General features: G+C 43.6%; 2 protein-coding genes across 4 annotated transcripts in view; one reads left to right on the top strand and one right to left on the bottom strand.

Moving 5' to 3' along the window:
- NVL (nuclear VCP like) overlaps nucleotides 1-12,661 on the top strand; it is a 54,265-nt gene extending 41,604 nt beyond the window's left edge. Inside the window, exons 14-23 of one of the 2 annotated variants that reach the window (XM_068115007.2) lie at nucleotides 1,105-1,326; nucleotides 4,188-4,292; nucleotides 4,889-4,951; nucleotides 6,451-6,570; nucleotides 8,744-8,843; nucleotides 9,122-9,228; nucleotides 9,412-9,488; nucleotides 11,396-11,472; nucleotides 11,844-11,932; nucleotides 12,113-12,661. In XM_068115007.2, the coding sequence (XP_067971108.2) occupies nucleotides 1,105-1,326; nucleotides 4,188-4,292; nucleotides 4,889-4,951; nucleotides 6,451-6,570; nucleotides 8,744-8,843; nucleotides 9,122-9,228; nucleotides 9,412-9,488; nucleotides 11,396-11,472; nucleotides 11,844-11,932; nucleotides 12,113-12,157 (1,005 nt within the window). In that variant the 3' untranslated portion in view covers nucleotides 12,158-12,661. The remainder of the gene's footprint in view (nucleotides 1-1,104; nucleotides 1,327-4,187; nucleotides 4,293-4,888; nucleotides 4,952-6,450; nucleotides 6,571-8,743; nucleotides 8,844-9,121; nucleotides 9,229-9,411; nucleotides 9,489-11,395; nucleotides 11,473-11,843; nucleotides 11,933-12,112) is intronic. The other variant, XM_068115008.2, reaches the window with a different exon arrangement.
- The window catches only part of ABCC10 (ATP binding cassette subfamily C member 10), a 71,414-nt gene continuing 64,544 nt past the window's right edge, over nucleotides 11,679-18,548 (bottom strand). For both annotated transcript variants that reach the window (XM_078779406.1, XM_068115006.2), the window contains exons 20-23: nucleotides 16,668-16,813; nucleotides 14,830-14,927; nucleotides 13,218-13,330; nucleotides 11,679-12,442 (exon numbers count right to left, since the gene is read on the bottom strand). In XM_078779406.1, the coding sequence (XP_078635532.1) occupies nucleotides 12,310-12,442; nucleotides 13,218-13,330; nucleotides 14,830-14,927; nucleotides 16,668-16,813 (490 nt within the window). In that variant the 3' untranslated portion in view covers nucleotides 11,679-12,309. The remainder of the gene's footprint in view (nucleotides 12,443-13,217; nucleotides 13,331-14,829; nucleotides 14,928-16,667; nucleotides 16,814-18,548) is intronic.

Below are 18,548 nucleotides of genomic sequence, written 5' to 3'. Positions count from 1 at the left end.
TCTTTGTTTCTTTCACATTACTTTCTGCTTTTTCACATTTCTCCTTATTCATTCTAATTCTTGCTTGTTCTTTCTTTTTCTCTTTCTTCATCTATCTGTCCAAGGAGAAGTGAATTCTTGCAGAGATTTTTCTGGAAGGTTCACTTGGCTGCGCCTGGATGGTTTCGAGGGTTGTGGAGTCGCAGCTGAAACCCGAATCCTATCCAGGTTCCTCCTGATGACTCAATCTTTGCTCTTTGCTTATTTGGGTTCCTTCTGATGACTCCAATGTAGTATTTGGTTTGCCGTTTCATTATAACGGAATCCAACCGAGTACATGCAATATTCTTCGATCATATGCAGCATGAGGCTGTGGGGTTGCATCATTGGCGGAGGGTGTGACTATGTCGCTGACGCAGCGCCCTCTGCTGGTTAGGGCAGGAATTTGTAATTTGTTCATGGTGCCGGCAATAGCTCGCCTACTCTTCGTGAAGGACACGATGAGGTATTTATAGATTACCCTGCCTGTGAAACACCAGGTTGACAGTTTATAGCTGGGTCTGGATTTTAACCCAAACTAGACAGCTTTGAGGTGAGAAGTACATGCAATGAATCTTTGGTCGCTTGTTAAAAATCAGTTTTAAATACAATGGTTTTATGAACTAAAAGTCCAAAAATGTGCCAGAAATTATCCTCCTGTCCATGGGTTTAAAATACAATGAACGATCAAAATAATTTCCGGGTCGTGACTGAAAGCATCGATTATCAAGGAATCCCAGGCCAAAATATCCTGCCGCCAACTTCTGTAATCCTCCGTTGTCCGTAATGTCAGAGAGGATGTAAATAAAGGTGCGAAGACCGAAAAGAAAATCGATAAACAACTTAATTGGGTCATTGTTGTAAAAGAAGCTTTGTTTAATGTCTTCCTGTTGTTTGAGGTTCAAATAGTTCCCACAATAATGCCACGTTCCACCGATTTTCAAAATTCCTTTATTTTTGAAAATGTTGACTATTAAAAAAAAAAAAAAAATTCTCCTTGATCAATTGGAAAATTTAAATTGTAAAATTATTGTTTGTGCGTGTGGAATGCATTTATTTATTTCCAATTCTTCCTGTCTGTTTAAGCATGGGGAGTTGGAGAAAGCGCTGTGCTGGCTGCGATCTCCTCAACTGCTCTCTCCAACCGCACTCGATGGACTGTGTGTGCAGTTGACGGACTTCCAAGTTGCTTTGTCCCGCGTGCAGCCATCTGCCAAGCGAGAGGGCTTCGCCACCGTACCCGACACCACTTGGGACGATATCGGTGCCCTGGATTATGTTCGGAATGAGCTTTCGTTGGCCATTCTAGTAAGACCTTGTTGTACCTGTGTTCTTTTGCACAAACAAATGTTCCGTATACTAAGGAGATGTTTACTTAACAGACAGGGTAACTATAAATAAAATATATATATAAATATATAAATGTATAAATACATTAAATATCAATTATCAATTTAATATCATTAAATATTAAATTATACATTCAATATTAAATTATACATTCAATAAAATGTCAATGTATATATGTATATATATATATATATGCAAAGATTTGCGGTTGGGAGTAAATCCAAATGACTCCATGGTATATATATACAGACTTGGCATTTAATATGGAATATGTTTTTTTCCTTGACTTAGGTTTACTTTCTGAACTCAGTATATCAATCTGGTGAGTTTCTTTTACGCTTCGGTGATGTCTTTGTTGAAAGAACCATGTCACTGATTGTCTTTCGCAGCAAGAAGTCAATAACAGGATTATATCACAGGTGGCGTGACAAAATGTAAGGACAGGTACATTTGACGATTGGCTTCACAATCGGGTATATAAGGGTTGTTGCGTTCTGTATTAGTGGAAAACAACTGCTGCACGTCTACAAAAGTTATTGCCGCTTCCTCTGGAGATGGTCCGTCAACTTGACAATGCTGTTTGTCATGGAGTGGTGGCTTTACGAAATTCTGGCATGAAACAGCGAGCTATTGCTCGGCAGTATGGCATCACTCAAGGTCAGGTGTCAAAGATCCTGAAACGAAATGCTCAGAGGGGTGTCTCTACTCCAAAACCGAGGCCAGGACATCCACGCAGAACCACAAGGAGAGATGATCGCCAGCTGCACCGGTTAGTCTGCAATGGCCGTACCAAGACAGCTAATCGGCTTAGGGCAGAGGGGCAGCAACTGACAAATGTGCCTATCCAGAAGGCTAGTCAACCAGCGACTGGTCCAAGCAGGCTATCGTGCCAGGCATCCCCTGAGAAAGCCACGCCTGACCAGACAACACAGCCAGCGCCGATTGCAGTGGGCCAGAGAGCACCGTCAATGGCAGCCAGGAAACTGGAATCACGTGACCTTCAGTGACGAGTCTAGATTTCTGGTCTATCGTCAAGATAGCCGCGTCTGAGTACGCAGACAAGTGCATGAAGCCCACAACGAAGATTGTATAGTGCCAAGAGTCCAAGCTGGAGGTGGTGGGGTGACCGTTTGGGCTGCTTTTCATGCAGGGGGCAAAACTGACCTGGTTGTTCTGAATGGAACCTGAACCAGTTCAAGTACAGGGTCATTCTGGAAGAAACATTGCTTCCATTTGCTCGTGCAGCCTTTCGAGGAAACTTTGTCTTCCAAGATGACAATGCACGGCCTCATCGTGCTCGCATGATCCAACACTTTCTTGCTGACCGTGGTGTAGAGCATATGGAGTGGCCTGCCATGTCCCCGGATATGAATCCGATAGAGAACTTGTGGGTAGAATTAACGCGTCAAATCGACAACTTGGACCAGCAGCCTGCCTCTGTGCGTGAATTGCAGCAGGCTATTGTAACTGCATGGCAAGCGATTCCTGTCCAAACCTTGGCAAATCTCGTGAACAGCATGCCTCGACGTGTACGTGCTCTCCTGAATGCTCGTGGGGGTTACACGAAGTACTGAACTGTAATTTTACTGTCCGTAATCCCAGTCATAATTTAGCTTTTGTTTTTGTTGAAATTTTTTTTGGCTAATGTGCAAAATAAAGAGATACTTCTGGAAAACGTACAGAAGTTTAACACAGTACTGTCCGTGAATTGAGTTCGATATCAGTTTACATCACTTTCAAGGATCAATTTATTTGCTTCGAAATGTCAAATGTGGTTTTTGTTTCCTTTAAAGGTCACATTAACAAAATCTAGAATAATTTCAACATAATTCCAATGAACTTTTGGTTCTAAGTCGTCTTGAAAAGTAAGTTCACCCCCACAAAAAAAATATTCCATATTAAATGCCAAGTCTGTATATACACACACATACATGTATCGAAAACTACATTCTCTTGCCATTCTGCACTGCCTTCTGGCTAACAGCTGACTGATGGCATGCAATCATTCTGTCACGCGTTGACGCCATTTGTTAAGTACATCAAGTAACACTCCTCTCTCTCTGCCAATTAATTAATTTTATGCCTCCAAGGCCAAAGGCACCCGGAGGTATTATGTGCGTAGCAGGTTTTCCTTATCACGTGAACTACTGAATAACTTGTGCACTATTGTAGGGATTTCAGACATACTTTGGCACAAGTATGGAATATGATACAAAGATGAACTCATTAGATTTTGAGTTTAAAATGTCAAAAGTCATGTGCGCCTTGAATCATTTTGTAGATCATAACTCAAGTTTAGAAGCATCTGATGTCTCTCTCCTACTTCTCTCTTTTCTGTCTCACGCATTCTCACGTGATCTTTAATTTTTCACAAGACTTTTAATTGAGATAAAAATTGATTGCCATCTAAGATATCCAGTTATACATTCGTGTCAAACTGTAGTTTTAAAATGTTAAGCGATTATGCAGGAACAAAGGGGGAATGCAGTTCTGGCAAAATACAAGAGAACAAGATGAACTGACCTCCATGCGAAGATGCTGTCGCTAATTACATCGGCATAGTTCCTATAACTTGGACATCTTGCAAAAATTGAAGTCTTACGGGCATTAAAATTGTTTCGACAAATAGAGAAATGTAAAATATTTCTAAATGCAGCAAGTTTATCAAATCTACAAATACATGCTTAAGGATGGCCAAATGATAATTTTAAAAGTTGCTTTTTATGGGCAGAGTTGATCATCAATTTTGTATTTTATAATGATTGAAACACGTCTGATGGACCTAACTGTGGTGTGTGTTTACGTGCATCCGTTTGTAGGCTCCCGTGCGACATCCCAAATGCTTCCAGGCTCTGGGACTATCCAAGCCGGCTGGAGTGTTGCTTGCTGGACCTCCTGGTTGTGGGAAAACCTTGGTGGCAAAGGTGGGGCCCAATTCCAGCAAGAAACTACCGGTCTTCAGTGGCGTCAATAACTTTAACCATTTTTTTTATATCTCCACCACCAAAGGTGGACGGAGGTTGTTTTCGCCCTTGATTGTTTTTTTGTCTGTCTGTGATCAGGATATCGGAAAAAGTTATGGACAATTTCAGATGAAATTTGGTGGACAGGTTGGGTGTATGCTCAGGCCGATCGAGTAGATTTTAGTAAAGATGTGGATCTGGATCCGGATACAATAATTTTTAAGCGAGTTTTCACCATTGAGAGATGGGGAAAAAACGATACATAGCACGGTGTTTCAAAAAGCGTGGTCAGATTATGACAAAACTATGTGGACGAGATGGGTAGTTAAGAACAAGCGATTCGATTTTGGTTCAGGTCCGGATGCACATCCGGCCTATCGGTGGGATACAAAATGTAAACTGTTCAGCCTGGTGAAGGTGTGCGTTATACTTGGTGCCGTTCTAATATTGTCTTGTTTTTTTGGCCCATAATAAACCGTGTACATAATGCAGTTTGCTATATTTCTGTCTGACGAACTATCCTTGGTGTTGATGCTCACCCCATCTCTCTTTGGTAGGCCATTGCAAACGAGTCTGGTCTGAACTTCATCTCGGTGAAAGGTCCGGAGCTTCTGAACATGGTATGAAACACCTTGACCTGGTCGGTGCCAAATAAGTGGTTGGTTGACTGCTAAATGCACACACAAACACCTGGGAAGAGAAATGCACCGGTACAGTCAACCGCATTAGATCATGTGCCAGAGCGGCCGAGGATCTGTCTCCTTTCAAATGCAATATAACCTCGAGTGAATTCCATCAACAGAGCGCTGTTTGATTCCAGAGATTCAAAAACTAAGAAAGGATTATGTAATGCAGCTTAAAAGGTGTCGCAGGAATAACGGTAAACGCAAAAGATGGCACAAACATCTGGGAAGACCCTCATGCAACAAGAAGAAAAAAGAAAGAAATATTTGCCTTCCACAAACCATAATGACGTGGAATGGTGATGGAGCTGGATTTGGACGGACAGCCACAAAGTTGAGAATACCGAACAGGGAGAACCTATAAACCGGCTCTAAAATGTTGGACCTCCTATGGAATCGTTCGAGTAAATGGAGTCCTCTGCATTACCAACAAAAGTGGAACCGATTCTAAGGCACATAAACCTGCCTGGCAAGTTACAGGCCATTATTCAATGCGATTAACGAAGGTCGTATTACACTATGTTGTATTACACTTGTATTATGAAGTTGTATTACACTTGTATGTTGTATTACGAAGGTCGTATTACACTAGGTCGTATTTAAAATGCATGTTGTTGTTGTTGTTGTATTACACTACTCTTTACTTAACTCGAATTTATCATCATGTCTCGTACTCCATCCAGAGTGATGGTGCAGCCGAAGCAGTTATTAAGCAACAGTCCTTGTCGGTTAGCCTGGTGTTGGATTAGCGGTTAGGGTGCTGGCTTGGGATCCAAGGATCCTGGGGTCGAATCCCAGTCGATCGCTGAATTAATGCCAGGGCGGTTGACTCGGCCTGTCATCCTTCCGAGGTCGGCAAATTGAGTACCAGTTCACTGGTAATTCCCTGTGTGTCGCAAGAGGCGACTAACAGGGTTGGCGGCAGGTAGAGCATCCGGCCGTAAAACATTGCTCCAAAAAAAAAAGGCCACCATGGTGCCCGAAAAAGGCACGGGGAAAAATGGCCTCTAAAGGTGGTTCAGTCCTTGTTGGGTCGCTACTCCGGCTCAGGAAGTCAGGGCAGGAATTTGGAATTTCTTCAGGTTGCCAGCAATAGCGCGCCTACTATTCGCGAAGGACACAGTGGGATCCTTAACGTCCTCCAACTAAAAACGGCAAACGGGACGCGCAGTGTAACTGGGATGAGGGATGGGGCACACATTGATGAATCACCCTGCCTGGGAAACACCGGGATGGTCGTTTATAAAAATACAAGTCCAGGTCAATTTTTAACCACCCTCGTACAACCTGCTCCTCAAGTATTAGATCACGTGTGAGACTTCCCCGCCCTAATCCGCATTAACGTGTACACATTCGTACCTTAGTTTTTGTGTAAGCGGTGCCACCACACCACTGTTTGTGCCACGTCGGGTTTAACCCGAGTTTGTGTCTTGCAGTATGTCGGTGAGAGTGAGAGGGCTGTTCGGCAAGTTTTCCAGCGAGCCAGGAATTCCGCTCCATGCGTCATCTTCTTTGATGAAGTTGACGCTCTTTGTCCTCGAAGGTCAGAGCATGAGGTTGGTTTATTTAATTATTTGAAATGGCTGTGCAGCTGACACAGTGCCCCCTGTAGGTTATGGCTCATTTACACTTCACGGAGAACACCGTGGGATCTTTAGCATCAACCAACTAATACTGGCAGACAGGAATGAATGAATGAATGATCGTTTTAAGGCCATTTTCCCCACTAGAGCGGGGTTTAACCTTGCGGGCCCCATGACAATCATGGTTCCCTGTTTTGAGGCAATGTTTTTATGGCCGGATGCCCTTCCTGACGCCAACCCTTGGTCACGCTCTTACGATGCGCAGGGATACAGTGTACCTATTCTAAATCGGGGTACACACCGGAATCATTCATCCCAGCAAGCTGGTACTCAATTTGCCGACCTCGGAAGGATGACAGGCTGAGTTAACCCCCCGGGCGTTAATTCAGCGATCGACCGGGATTCGAACCCAGGATCCTAGGATCCCAAGCCTGCACCCTAACCGCTAAGCCAACACCAGGCTTGGTGTTGACACCTGTTTGCAGACAGGACACCTGTTTAATGTCCTTTCGAGGGACGGCACACAGATTGATGCCCCATCTTGCCTTCAAGATGTCAGGATGACTGTGGGTAGCCGGTTCGGGATTCAGACCCAGGCTAGACATCTTGGAGGCGAGTGTGCATACCTATAGGCCATCCTGCCGGCTTGTCGGTATATATGACGTCACCACATGAGTAGTAATTTGCCATTGTGATTTTGACTAATGCTGTTACACCCCAAAGTCTCAACATAAAATGAGAATTCTTTGTACCTTGTTTCCTGTGTCTTTGACCGTGACTGCATGGCGTTACTCCAATGTTTCACTAAATTAGCATTTCAAACATGGAGTATTTAAGGCAGTTTAAATCCCTCCAAAAAAAACAAATTGAAACATAGGGGCGATACCCCCGGTGCTCACCTGGTAGAATAAACAGTATACTGCACTGATTAAAGGGATTTTAAACCAATTTCAATGTTTGCTTGAAAACAGGGCAGCACGTAGAATCATACGAACATAATCATAAGACTTTAAACACACGAACAAAAAAAATACCTGTTTTGGGGGGCAACCACCTGACCCCCCCCCCCACATCCCATACACCTCCTCAGACCCCAATTTTTATAATGCTTTTAACAAACATTGGTACATCATGGGTGATTATGGTTGTGGTAAAGTTTCATCGAAATTGTGTCTGGACTCGTAGTTTCAGAGAAAAGAGCAAATACCTACTTTGGGAGGGGGACAACATGCCGGCAACAAACGTTGGTGCATCACGGCCGATGAACGGAATGTTGTGGTCAAGTTTCATCGGAACTGTTTGTGCAGATTTTTTTAGAAGAAAGCAAATATCGATTTGGGGGGAAGGGGGGAGGGCAACCGCCCAGTAGACCCCTCAGCGCCCGATTTTTTTTTTTCTTTTATGCCGTGAACAACAATTTGTACATCATGGGTGATGAAGGTTGTGGTCAGGTTTCAGAGAAGAAAGCAAATTCCTATTTTGGGGGTCAAACATAGACCCACTTTGACCCCCAGTAGACCGCGATGTTTTTAATGCCGTGAACAAACTTTAGTCTCAACACAACAAATATCATTTGTGCCGAATTCGGTCGCAATCACATCAGCGGTTTTCGGAGAAGAAGTTCCAAGTGTTTACTGACGGACGACGCGCCATCGCATAAGCTCACCTGATCTTCGTTCCAGGTGAGCTAAAATCTGCTTTGAGCTTTAACCCCCTCACTGTTCTACGACTTGTACATACACACGTGCTACCGGGCCACAGTCATTGATGTGCACGTGCACCTCCAAAACAACTACCTTGGCAAATACTTCACTAAATTTGGTGTCGTAAAGGAAACAAAAGCCAAGGGTAAAACGTCTATGAATATGAAGCCGTTATTTCAGGCAAAAGTTGTATCCAGTCATTTTCGAGTCGAGGCTCCAAACACAAGGCCCGAGCCAGGCCTATGACCGGTTGGTAGCTAATAAAGCATGCACGACAATACTATAATGTACATGAATGAGCATCAGAGCATCATTTTCTGAACTAAATCAGAAAAGTATATTTTATATATATATATATATATATATATATACACATTACTCGTGTTGACTAATGTGCTTGCACTGAGCTGTGTGTACGTACCTCGTACCATTCCCCATCCCAGTCTGGTGCAACTGCCCGCGTGGTGAACCAGCTGCTCACAGAGATGGACGGTTTGCTGGATCGGCGCCACGTGTTTGTCATGGCAGCTACCAACAGACCAGGTAATAATTGCAATCGGGGCCCTGTACGTGTTGTACTTTTTGTATCGCTGGTTGGAAAGGTGTCCGGTAAAGGTTTCATTGATTCTTGTCCTGGTTTGTCCTGGATGTTATTAGAGACGTTGATACTCGTGTTATTATTTGGTGAAGTAAATGTCCCTAACATGGAAACGAGTGAAATACTTTGTCTCTTTACTCGTGTTTGACGTTTTTTTTTTCCATTTCAATAACTGAAATGCGTTTTCAAAAAACACACTGACTTGTCTTGTTGGCGACTGTAGATATCCTGGATCCTGCTGTCATGCGGCCTGGTCGCCTTGACCGAACGATGTACCTTGGATTTCCAGGGCCTGATGAACGGGTTGCCATTTTGAAAACTTTAACAAAGGTGATTTTCTCTTTGTTCTTTCTTTCTGCTTTTGCATTCTCGTAATGAACCGGTTTAATGTTGCTGATGAGGGCATTCAGTATTCATATTTATGTGAAAGGTGGGTCATCTTCCTATATCGCCATGTATCATCATGGACAAGGACTGTGAGGGTCAAGTGTGATCTTTAAATTGTCTCTTAAGGACGGAACCAAGCCCCCATTGCTTCTGGATGTGGACCTGCAGAGCTTGGGGCAGGACATTCGCACTGAGGGTTTCACGTGAGTGGATGCACGACTATGCTGTGCATTTATCTCGGTTTTGACTTCATCAATGACATCCTTTACTGTGGCATTCTTCTTTTTATTTATATACAAAATCGAGGCTCGTGGAAGAGTTGGAACACGGAACAGATCAGAACGTAACATCACAAAAGGAACAGCAGGAGGAGAAGGGGAAAATGCCAACAGCAGGACGGAGGAAGTCATGGAGGCTTCATTGCGAGAGATTCCAATGATCTTGAAAACCTTGGTTCGTTTCCAAGGCGACAAGCCAAACAAGGTGGGAGGCAGGTGCAACAGGCCAGCTGGGAGACCAGGAGTACTCCATCAAGCTGCAGATGAGGGCCTTGTAGGTGGACAGGAGTTCAGATGTGCGAAGGAAGGACTTTTCACAACAGAGAATGCCCAGTCCACGTCTGGGTTTGGAGGCCAAGTTTGTAATGTCGCTTGCCCAAGAGAGGTCATGGCTGAGAGCAACACCCAAGAGTTCGAATGACGGAACTTCTTCTGGACAATATTGTAATTGTTGAGAAAGTAGATAGGAGGGTTTGCGTGGTATGGTCCAGAGAGTGAGACAGAGAAAGAGACAGAAACAGAGAGACAGAGAATGTGACAAAAGCTCAGAGTGGGGGTGGTGAGAATGTTTTTGGTTGAAGGCATGGAGGAAAATTTGGCTGTAGGTGAAAGAGGATTTTAGAAGCATTTAGAAGTGGGGTTTGGGGTAAATAGGAGGTTTTGTGAAATAAGCCTTGTGGAAGAGAAAGGAAGAGATTTTGACAGAAGAAGAGTGAGGCACTTTAAAATACATTTTGGAAGTGTTTTTGTTATTAAGAGCTTTTATAGCAAGAGAAACGTTTTTTTTATTCACTGGAGATTGTTTGGGGGTATTGAAAAGAAGAGGTACTCCTGTTTAAAGTTTGAGGAGGAGGAGGGGCATGTTTAAAGTTTGAGGAGGAGGTGGAGGAGGAGCATGTTTAAAGTTTGAGGAGGAGGTGGAGGAGGAGCATGTTTAAAGTTTGAGGAGGAGGAGGAGGAGGAGCATGTTTAAAGTTTGAGGAGGATGAGGAGCATGTTTAAAGTTTGAGGAGGAGGAGGAAGAGCATGTTTAAAGTTTGAGGAGGAGGAGGAGCATGTTTAAAGTTTGAGGAGGAGGAAGAGCATGTTTAAAGTTTGAGGAGGAGGAGGAGCATGTTTAAAGTTTGAGGAGGAGGAGGGGCATGTTTAAAGTTTGAGGAGGAGGAAGAGCATGTTTAAAGTTTGAGGAGGAGGAGGAGCATGTTTAAAGTTTGAGGAGGAGGAAGAGCATGTTTAAAGTTTGAGGAGGATGAGGAGCATGTTTAAAGTTTGAGGAGGAGGAGGAAGAGCATGTTTAAAGTTTGAGGAGGAGGAGGAGCATGTTTAAAGTTTGAGGAGGAGGAAGAGCATGTTTAAAGTTTGAGGAGGAGGAGGAGCATGTTTAAAGTTTGAGGAGGAGGAAGAGCATGTTTAAAGTTTGGGGAGGAGGAGGAGCATGTTTAAAGTTTGAGGAGGAGGAGGAGCACGTTTAAAGTTTGAGGAGGGGAAGTGAAATGTCAAATAGGAAAAGCCTAAGAGACATGGTGTTGGCATTCGCACTCCGTTGGACTCTCGCTGTGCATTACTTCATTGTATATTTCTGTTTGTTTCTAACAGCAGTAAAACACAACTTTTGTAATAGTTTGATTTGATCATGTCAGTGCTTTCCCAAACTAAGATGAGGCAGAAGCACTAAGCCCAAACCAAATGGCATTGATAATGCTTAACATTGAGTTTTGGAATTCTGCGGTGCCATAAACACACCCTGGAGCATGAAGCAGTGCGGTGCTCAAAGCGACAGATGATGGAAAGTGGTCGAAATCCTCACCAAACTCGTCGCTGTCTGCGTGCAGGGGGGCAGACCTGGCGGCCCTCGTACGTGAAGCTGCGCTTGCGGTTCTGAGGCAGAAGCTGAGTTTCACCATTGGGGGTAATTAAACAGCACACAACACCTTCACGGAGTTATTCCATACACCCTTCCTCACCTTATATTCACCTCCTTAATTCGGTGATTGACAGAAACGAAGTTGGTAGAAGCTTTACGGGATTGTTGATAAGGGGGTGGCAGAAGGAAGTGGGCTGAGGGAGTTGGAGTAGGAGGGCAGCAGCATCGAATGAATTTGTTCATAAACCAAGGACATTCTGGGTTTTCATTTATTTGAAGACCAAAGCTCACATAGACGTTGATTGAAGCAATTATTACAAAATCCATTTCTTCATAAGTTGAGTTTGGTAGTGGATGCCTCGTTCTACAGTACCAACGACTGGAACAGCAAATCACTGAATATCCTCTTCCCACAGTACCAGCTGACACCACATGTGACATCTTCATTGGGAAGCAACATTTTGAAGAAGCATTTGGGAAGGTTAAGCCTTCCGTGTCCAAGCAGGTACCACGTCAATCCTACCTTGTGTAAAAGCACCACCAAAAGACGCGTTTCCATGATTCGGTGGAACCTCGTTGTTGGCGAAAAAAGCGGCACAACCATTTGTCTCGGAGTTTGTGATGTTCAGCTGCTGATAGATTATTCATTGACAAATATTTAAGCTCAAACTTGTTTGCTTTCCAGGACCGTGCCCATTACAACAACCTTCGACTATCCCTGGAAGGTTGACCTCCTTTCTCCACACGTGGAAGTTTTTGTTATTTCCAGCTTTATTGGACTAAAAAGGAAGAAACCCAAAGATGCTGCTGCTTTTATACACCGCCTTAAACCCATATAAGAATAAAGGCCAGAATCAGCCCCATTCCAAATATTTATTGATGTCAAGAGTCGTTTATTTGGGGGAAGTACATGGAGGACTTCGGGTCGTCGAAAACCTCGCTGGGTGGAGCAAAGGCAAGCACTCTGCCGGCACCCATCACCAGGATCCGGTCGCAGCAGCACAACGTATGCACCCTGCAACACACGGATCCAGACGGGGTGGGTAGTACCTTTACGTTTCGAGAATGTGGACTATAATCGAACGTACTGAGAGGGTAATGCTGTGAAAATGAAAAGGAAACTGTTTTCCCCCAAGTCTAGAAAAATTAATTTTTTTGATTTTACAAAGTGAGGTCGAGTAAAGCAAAGGTTAAAAATGAAATCATCACGTGATTAAATGCATCATGCAGCACAGGTATTTGTCTGATTTTGATACCTCCAACACCGAAGGTGGACAGAGGTTGTTTTCACCTCTGTCTGTTTGTCTGGCTGTAAGCAGCATATCTCAACACGTTATCGATGGATTATGATTAAACTTGGTGGATGAGTTGGGTAGGTGAGCAGAACAAGCCGATTAGATGTTGCTTAAGGTTAGGATTCAGATTCGGCCTATCGGTGCGATACAAAACTTAAACTGGCGGAGGTATGTGCCCTACCGAGTGTCGTTCTAGTTCCATTCTGAACCAATGGCGAGATGCTCACAGTGATCAGTTAGCTTATACTTCCCATGCTGGTTTGATAGAAAGTGAAACATGAGCACGCATGAGATAACACTTGCAGCGTCCCTCGGTCTTCAAATGCACAAGGACAACACGAGGTGGTGATGATTTCCCATTCATCATTTGTTTGCACTAACAATTAAGTGTTGTAAACAAGGTTAATGTAAAGGTACCTGTGAGTGATGGTTAGCACTGTATTGTTGGTTGTTAGGGTACCTGTGAGCGATACTAAGCACTAGGTTTATGCGTACCTGTGAGCGATGGTAAGCACGGTGCTGTCATCGAATTCCCTTCTGATGGTGTCCTGAAGTAGACGATCGGTGTTGTGATCCATGCTGGCAGTTGCTTCATCAATGCACAGAATCTGATAGGGTTTGATTGAACAAGATCGTGTATGTAATAATATAATATATACATACATACCTCTCCGACAGGCACCAGTTCATCTCCATCAATAACTGCAAATCCCCCACCGCTCCCCTCCCCCAAGGTGTCCCCCAAGGTTCAGTTCTCGGTCCCCTCCTCTTCATCCTGTATCTGTTCCCCCTTGGTCACTTAATCCATCGTCATGGTCTCCAATTCCACTGCTTTGCCGATGACATCCAGCTTTTCATTTCCGCCAAGTCAATTTCCACCGTCACCCACTCTATCCTGACAAACTGCAACACTGAAATAAAATCCTGGCTTCAAATCAACTTCCTCAAACTAAACTGTGATAAATCCGAAATAATCATTATTGGACCAAAAACGCTCACCAAATCCACCCACAACTTCACCCTCAACATCGACTGTTTCCCAGTATCCACCTCCCCTCACATCCAGAATCTTGGCATCGTCTGACCAAACCCTCTCCTTCGACAAACACACTAAACAGATCACCAAGACAGCCTTCTTTCATCTGAAAAACATCGCCCGTCTCCGTCCATCCCTCTCCTCCACAGCTGCAGAAACCCTCATCCACGCCTTCATCACCTCCCGTCTGGACTACTGCAATAGCCTCCTCTATGGTTCACCCTCAAATATCATCAATAAATTTCAATACATTCAGAACTCCGCTGCCCATCTACTCGCCCACTCCCGGGCCCGGGACCACATCACCCCCGTCCTTCACAAGCTCCCCATCTCCCAGAGAATCCAGTACAAAATCCTCCTCCTGACCTACAAAGCCCTCCATAACCTGGCCCCATCCTACCTGACTGACCTTCTCCCCAGACACACTCCCACCCGCACCCTCCGCTCTGCTGCTGCCAACCTCCTGTCCCCCCCCCCCCCCCCCCCCATCCAGACCAAACTCAGATCCTGGGGGGACAGGGCCTTCTCCATCGCTGCTCCCACACTCTGGAACTCACCACCTCAAACCATCAGAGACTCGTCCTCACTCACCACATTCAAATCATCACTCAAGACCCACCTGTTCAACACCGCATTCAACCCCTGACCGTCTCTTCTCCTTCTCCTTCCTTTCTGTTTGGTTATTTAATTATGTATTTTTGTCTTTTTTGTCTTTGTTTTACGTACTATGTCAAAGCGTCTTTGGGTTTCTTGAAAAGCGCTATACAAAAAAAATGTATTATTATTATTATTATTATTATTACATACATAAAGAAGCATTAAACACTAATTAACAAACATGGTGATCCATTTCTACTTGTGTGCCAAGATACCAGATATATTGTGGGACCTAAATCCATGTTTCAAGCATCAGATGTATACAGGGAGTGACCGAATAGGGTCATTCATTATTCTTCCTCCCAAAAAAGGCTAGTGCTGAACCTTTTCTGGTTTGACTGTTCAATCCACTACCTCCCAGCCCCCTCCCAATATTATCAATGAGTCAACAGTAACAGCATGCTGTCTTGATACCTTCGTTTTCCTGAGCAGAGCCCGAGCCAGGCACACCAGCTTTCTCTGCCCCATGGACAGGTCTTGTCCCCTCTCCGCCAACATGGTATCCAGACCTCCTGCACAGCATGCAACAATTTAGCTTTAATGCTTAAGTTGTAAATTGGCTTGTTATTCTCCTGCTGCTCATCGGATTCAAAACTTTTCTTAAATGCTTCCGCAGCCGAAGGCACGAGAGACATCATCGTACTAAAATATGCAATTTGGTGAGTGTCTGTCTGTCTATCTATCTATATTTTTACTGCGATACATTCGATTGGGGGGGACCGAGGGTCACAGAATGGAGGTTGGAATGGAGACTTCATTTCTCCCTCTCCCCAAGGCCTTGGGCAAATTCCATGGTAAGGTGTTAATGTCAAGATCTTCTCATGGTCAAGTCATGATCATGGTGACATTTTTTTTCCATGGCTGCTTCTAATCACAAAAGTAACAACACTAATGATAACAGCATAATATTAATGTCATGACAAAACAAGTACAGATACATTCAAAGTACACCACCCCCATGCCAAATAAATAACATATCCTCCAGCGTGTGGCATTGCCGGGGCACCTAATGCCACCATGCAGCACAGAGACAGTATTGGGAGGGAGAGATTTACAATAATTGATATATTAATCGCGTAATTAAATAAATGATCGTAAAATAATTAATTTCTTAATCAATTAGCTGATAGCATACCTAAACCACCACCGCTTCATCTGAATCAGTAAATTTTTGAAAATTAACAAATCGAAAAATTAAACAATTTATTAATTGTGCATCAATTAATTGATTAATCAATAAATCAAAAATACTCTACAGCCAAATCACTTGGTCATTGTCATGTCCAAATATCAGTTTCCAAGCTCAACAGGGGCCTGAGATATTGCCCAGATGAGAAAGAAAATAAATAAGTAATTCATTAAATAAATAACTCATAATTGTAAAATAATTAATTTCCTAATCAATCGGCTAATAGCATAACTAAATCACCACTGTTTCATCCAAATCAGTAACTTTTTGAAAATTAACAAATCGATAAAATTGAATGATTAATTGATAAATCAAAAATACCTTTTACAGCCAAATCACTTGGTTATTATCGTGTCCAAATATCAGCTTCCCAGCTCAAAGGATAACCGAGATATTGCCCAGATGAGAAAGGAATTGAGTACTTAATAAAACCACCTTTAGAGGCCATTTTTCCCCGCAAGCGGGGGTTGGCCTTTTTCAGGAACTGTGGTTGTTGTTGTTTTTCGGTCCCCTTTTTGAAGCAATGTTTTACGGCCGGATGCCCTTCCTGACGCCAACCCTTTTTGCCGCCTTTAACGACAAGCAGGGAATTACCAGTGAACTGGTACTCAATTTGCCGACCTCGGAAGGATGACAGGCTGAGTCAACCCCCCTGGCGTTAATTCAGCGATTGACCGGGATTCGAACCCAGGATCCTAGGATCCTAAGCCGGCACCCTAGCCGCTAGCCCAACACCAACGCTAGCCCAACTTAATAAATCGATAATAATTAAGCAACTAATCAATTAATTGTTTAACCAGAACATTTAAAATACCATTTTTGCCAAAGCACGTGCTCACTATTGTGCCGAAATTTCAGCTTCCTCGCTCAAAGGATGACTGAGATATCACGTGGACAAACAAACAAACGGAGTACAAACTGAGTACTCGGTTTTGGTGCACGTCATCGCCGAGCCCACACGGGTGCCCTGTGATGACGTCATGCAGCGCCTGGAGATGGAATATGAAAGGAGCGGTGTACATCAAGGTTTTGACGAGTTAAACGCCATGCTGGATGCACTTACCTAGATTTTCCACAATGTCGGCCAAGTGACACTTGTGCAAGGCTGCCCAGAGTTCATCATCGGAGCATGTTCCTGAAGGGTCAAGGTTACTGCGGAATGTGTCCTTAAATAGAAAGGAGTCTTGCGGGATGATTGCCAGGTGCGATCTGTGTAAAACATACAAACCTTTCACATCCAAAGTGATTCACTCTAACTTGTTTGGGGGAAGGAGTAGCAGTAGTATGTGCTATATAATCATCCACATGGAGAAATACCGTTGTACAACAAAGAAAACCTCTTGATCTATTATATATTGAAAACTGTGGTGTCTGTCCATGCGTTTGTCTGTCTTCCCTTTACGACAGCCGCTTCCCGCGCCGCGTTTGAAAAGCTGCCGATTGGTTATCTTGCATTTTCATTTCACCTTTCTTGATGCAAAATAGTCAGCCATTTTATTGTTGAATCGAATACTTGCCCTGCACAGTCAACTTGGTGCGAGCCAACTCTTCTGTCTTTGAAGGGTTTTAAAAAATGATCCAATATGGCTGCCAGACCATGTGAGCGATGACGTCATAAATTTATATTCTCTAATGTAATAATTGTTGCGTAGATCACGCTCAATAAATTCCAAACTGATCAGACTAAACGATGTACTTTTCACATTATGATGTCATAATTAAGACACCAATGACGTCATCGTTAACAACACTTATTCCCCATGTGGAGTTCTTTACAATGAGCCACGTTTCAATTTTTTCCAGAGCAGTTTCAGAGATGGAGGTGTAACGTTTTTCCAAGATGGATTCCATACCACGTGACCTGTGACATGATTATGAATAAAACAATTATACAGGCAGGGGTGTTTCTATGGTAAAAGTGTGTCAATCGGACCAAGGGTTGCTGAGAAAATGATTTTTAAAATGCAGACAAGCATTTGGCTAACCCCCACTCTAGCAGGGAAAATGGCCTTTAAAATGCATGTTGTTGTTGTTGTTGTTGTTGTTGTTGTAGACAAGCGCGTACGCATTCGTACAAGAATGCCTTACTCTGCTTTTCGCTTCGTGAGCGCAGTGTAAAAAATTAAGCTTCAGGCTCAAATACACTACTCACAATAAGTTAGGGATATTGGCAGGTTCTTCGGTGTGGTTGATTTTGTGTATTAATTATGTAGAAAAAAGTTGTTGGTCCTAATTCTATGGTTATTAATGAGTGTGAAAAAACACAGCATTCTTCATTTCAATACCCTAACCCTAACCCCTATAAAAAAATACTCACTCCCACAATATCCCTAACTTATTGTGAGTCATGTAATTATCTACGGTACTTCAACACCAGCACCTCAAAAGCATACCTGTCTTGGCATTTGGAATTCTGTGAGCCCTAACCCGTGGACGATCACCATTATGGTCTCGTATACAATGTTCATTATGGGAGCCGTTGGTGAGGTATGTGGATGGACAAAAGGACCACCGAGGCACTTAGAAACATGGTGGTGGGATGATGAAGTTGGAAAGAGGATTGACGAGAAGAGGAAGAAGTTCAAGGAGTGGCAGAAGGCGAAGGGTACGGGAGCAGAAACAGCAGAGCATGAAAGTTATAAGGCAGCCAAGATGGCTAAAAACTGGAAGGTGTGAAAACATTTTGCTGCCTCGGAGACATGCTGAATGGAGAAGGTGGATCAGACTCGGCAACGGTTGCTAGAGAGATGTGCATGGAAGAAGTTTTGGGAACTGAGTGGCGTGCTGATGAGGGGAGTGTCGTTGAAGCTGAAGGGAAAGGTGTATGCTGCATGTGTGAGAAGTGTTATGATTTATGGGAGCGAGAAATGGGTCATGAACGTAGAGCAGCAACGAAGGCTGGAAAGGGTGGAAATGCGAATGGTTCGGTGGATGTGCGGAGTGT

Source organism: Myxine glutinosa, chromosome 5 (assembly GCF_964187855.1).
Source record: "Myxine glutinosa chromosome 5, kmMyxGlut1.1, whole genome shotgun sequence".
Lineage (NCBI taxonomy): Eukaryota > Metazoa > Chordata > Myxini > Myxiniformes > Myxinidae > Myxine > Myxine glutinosa.
The sequence above is the reverse complement of the archived record's forward strand: the minus strand, read 5'-3'. Positions and strand labels throughout refer to the sequence as shown.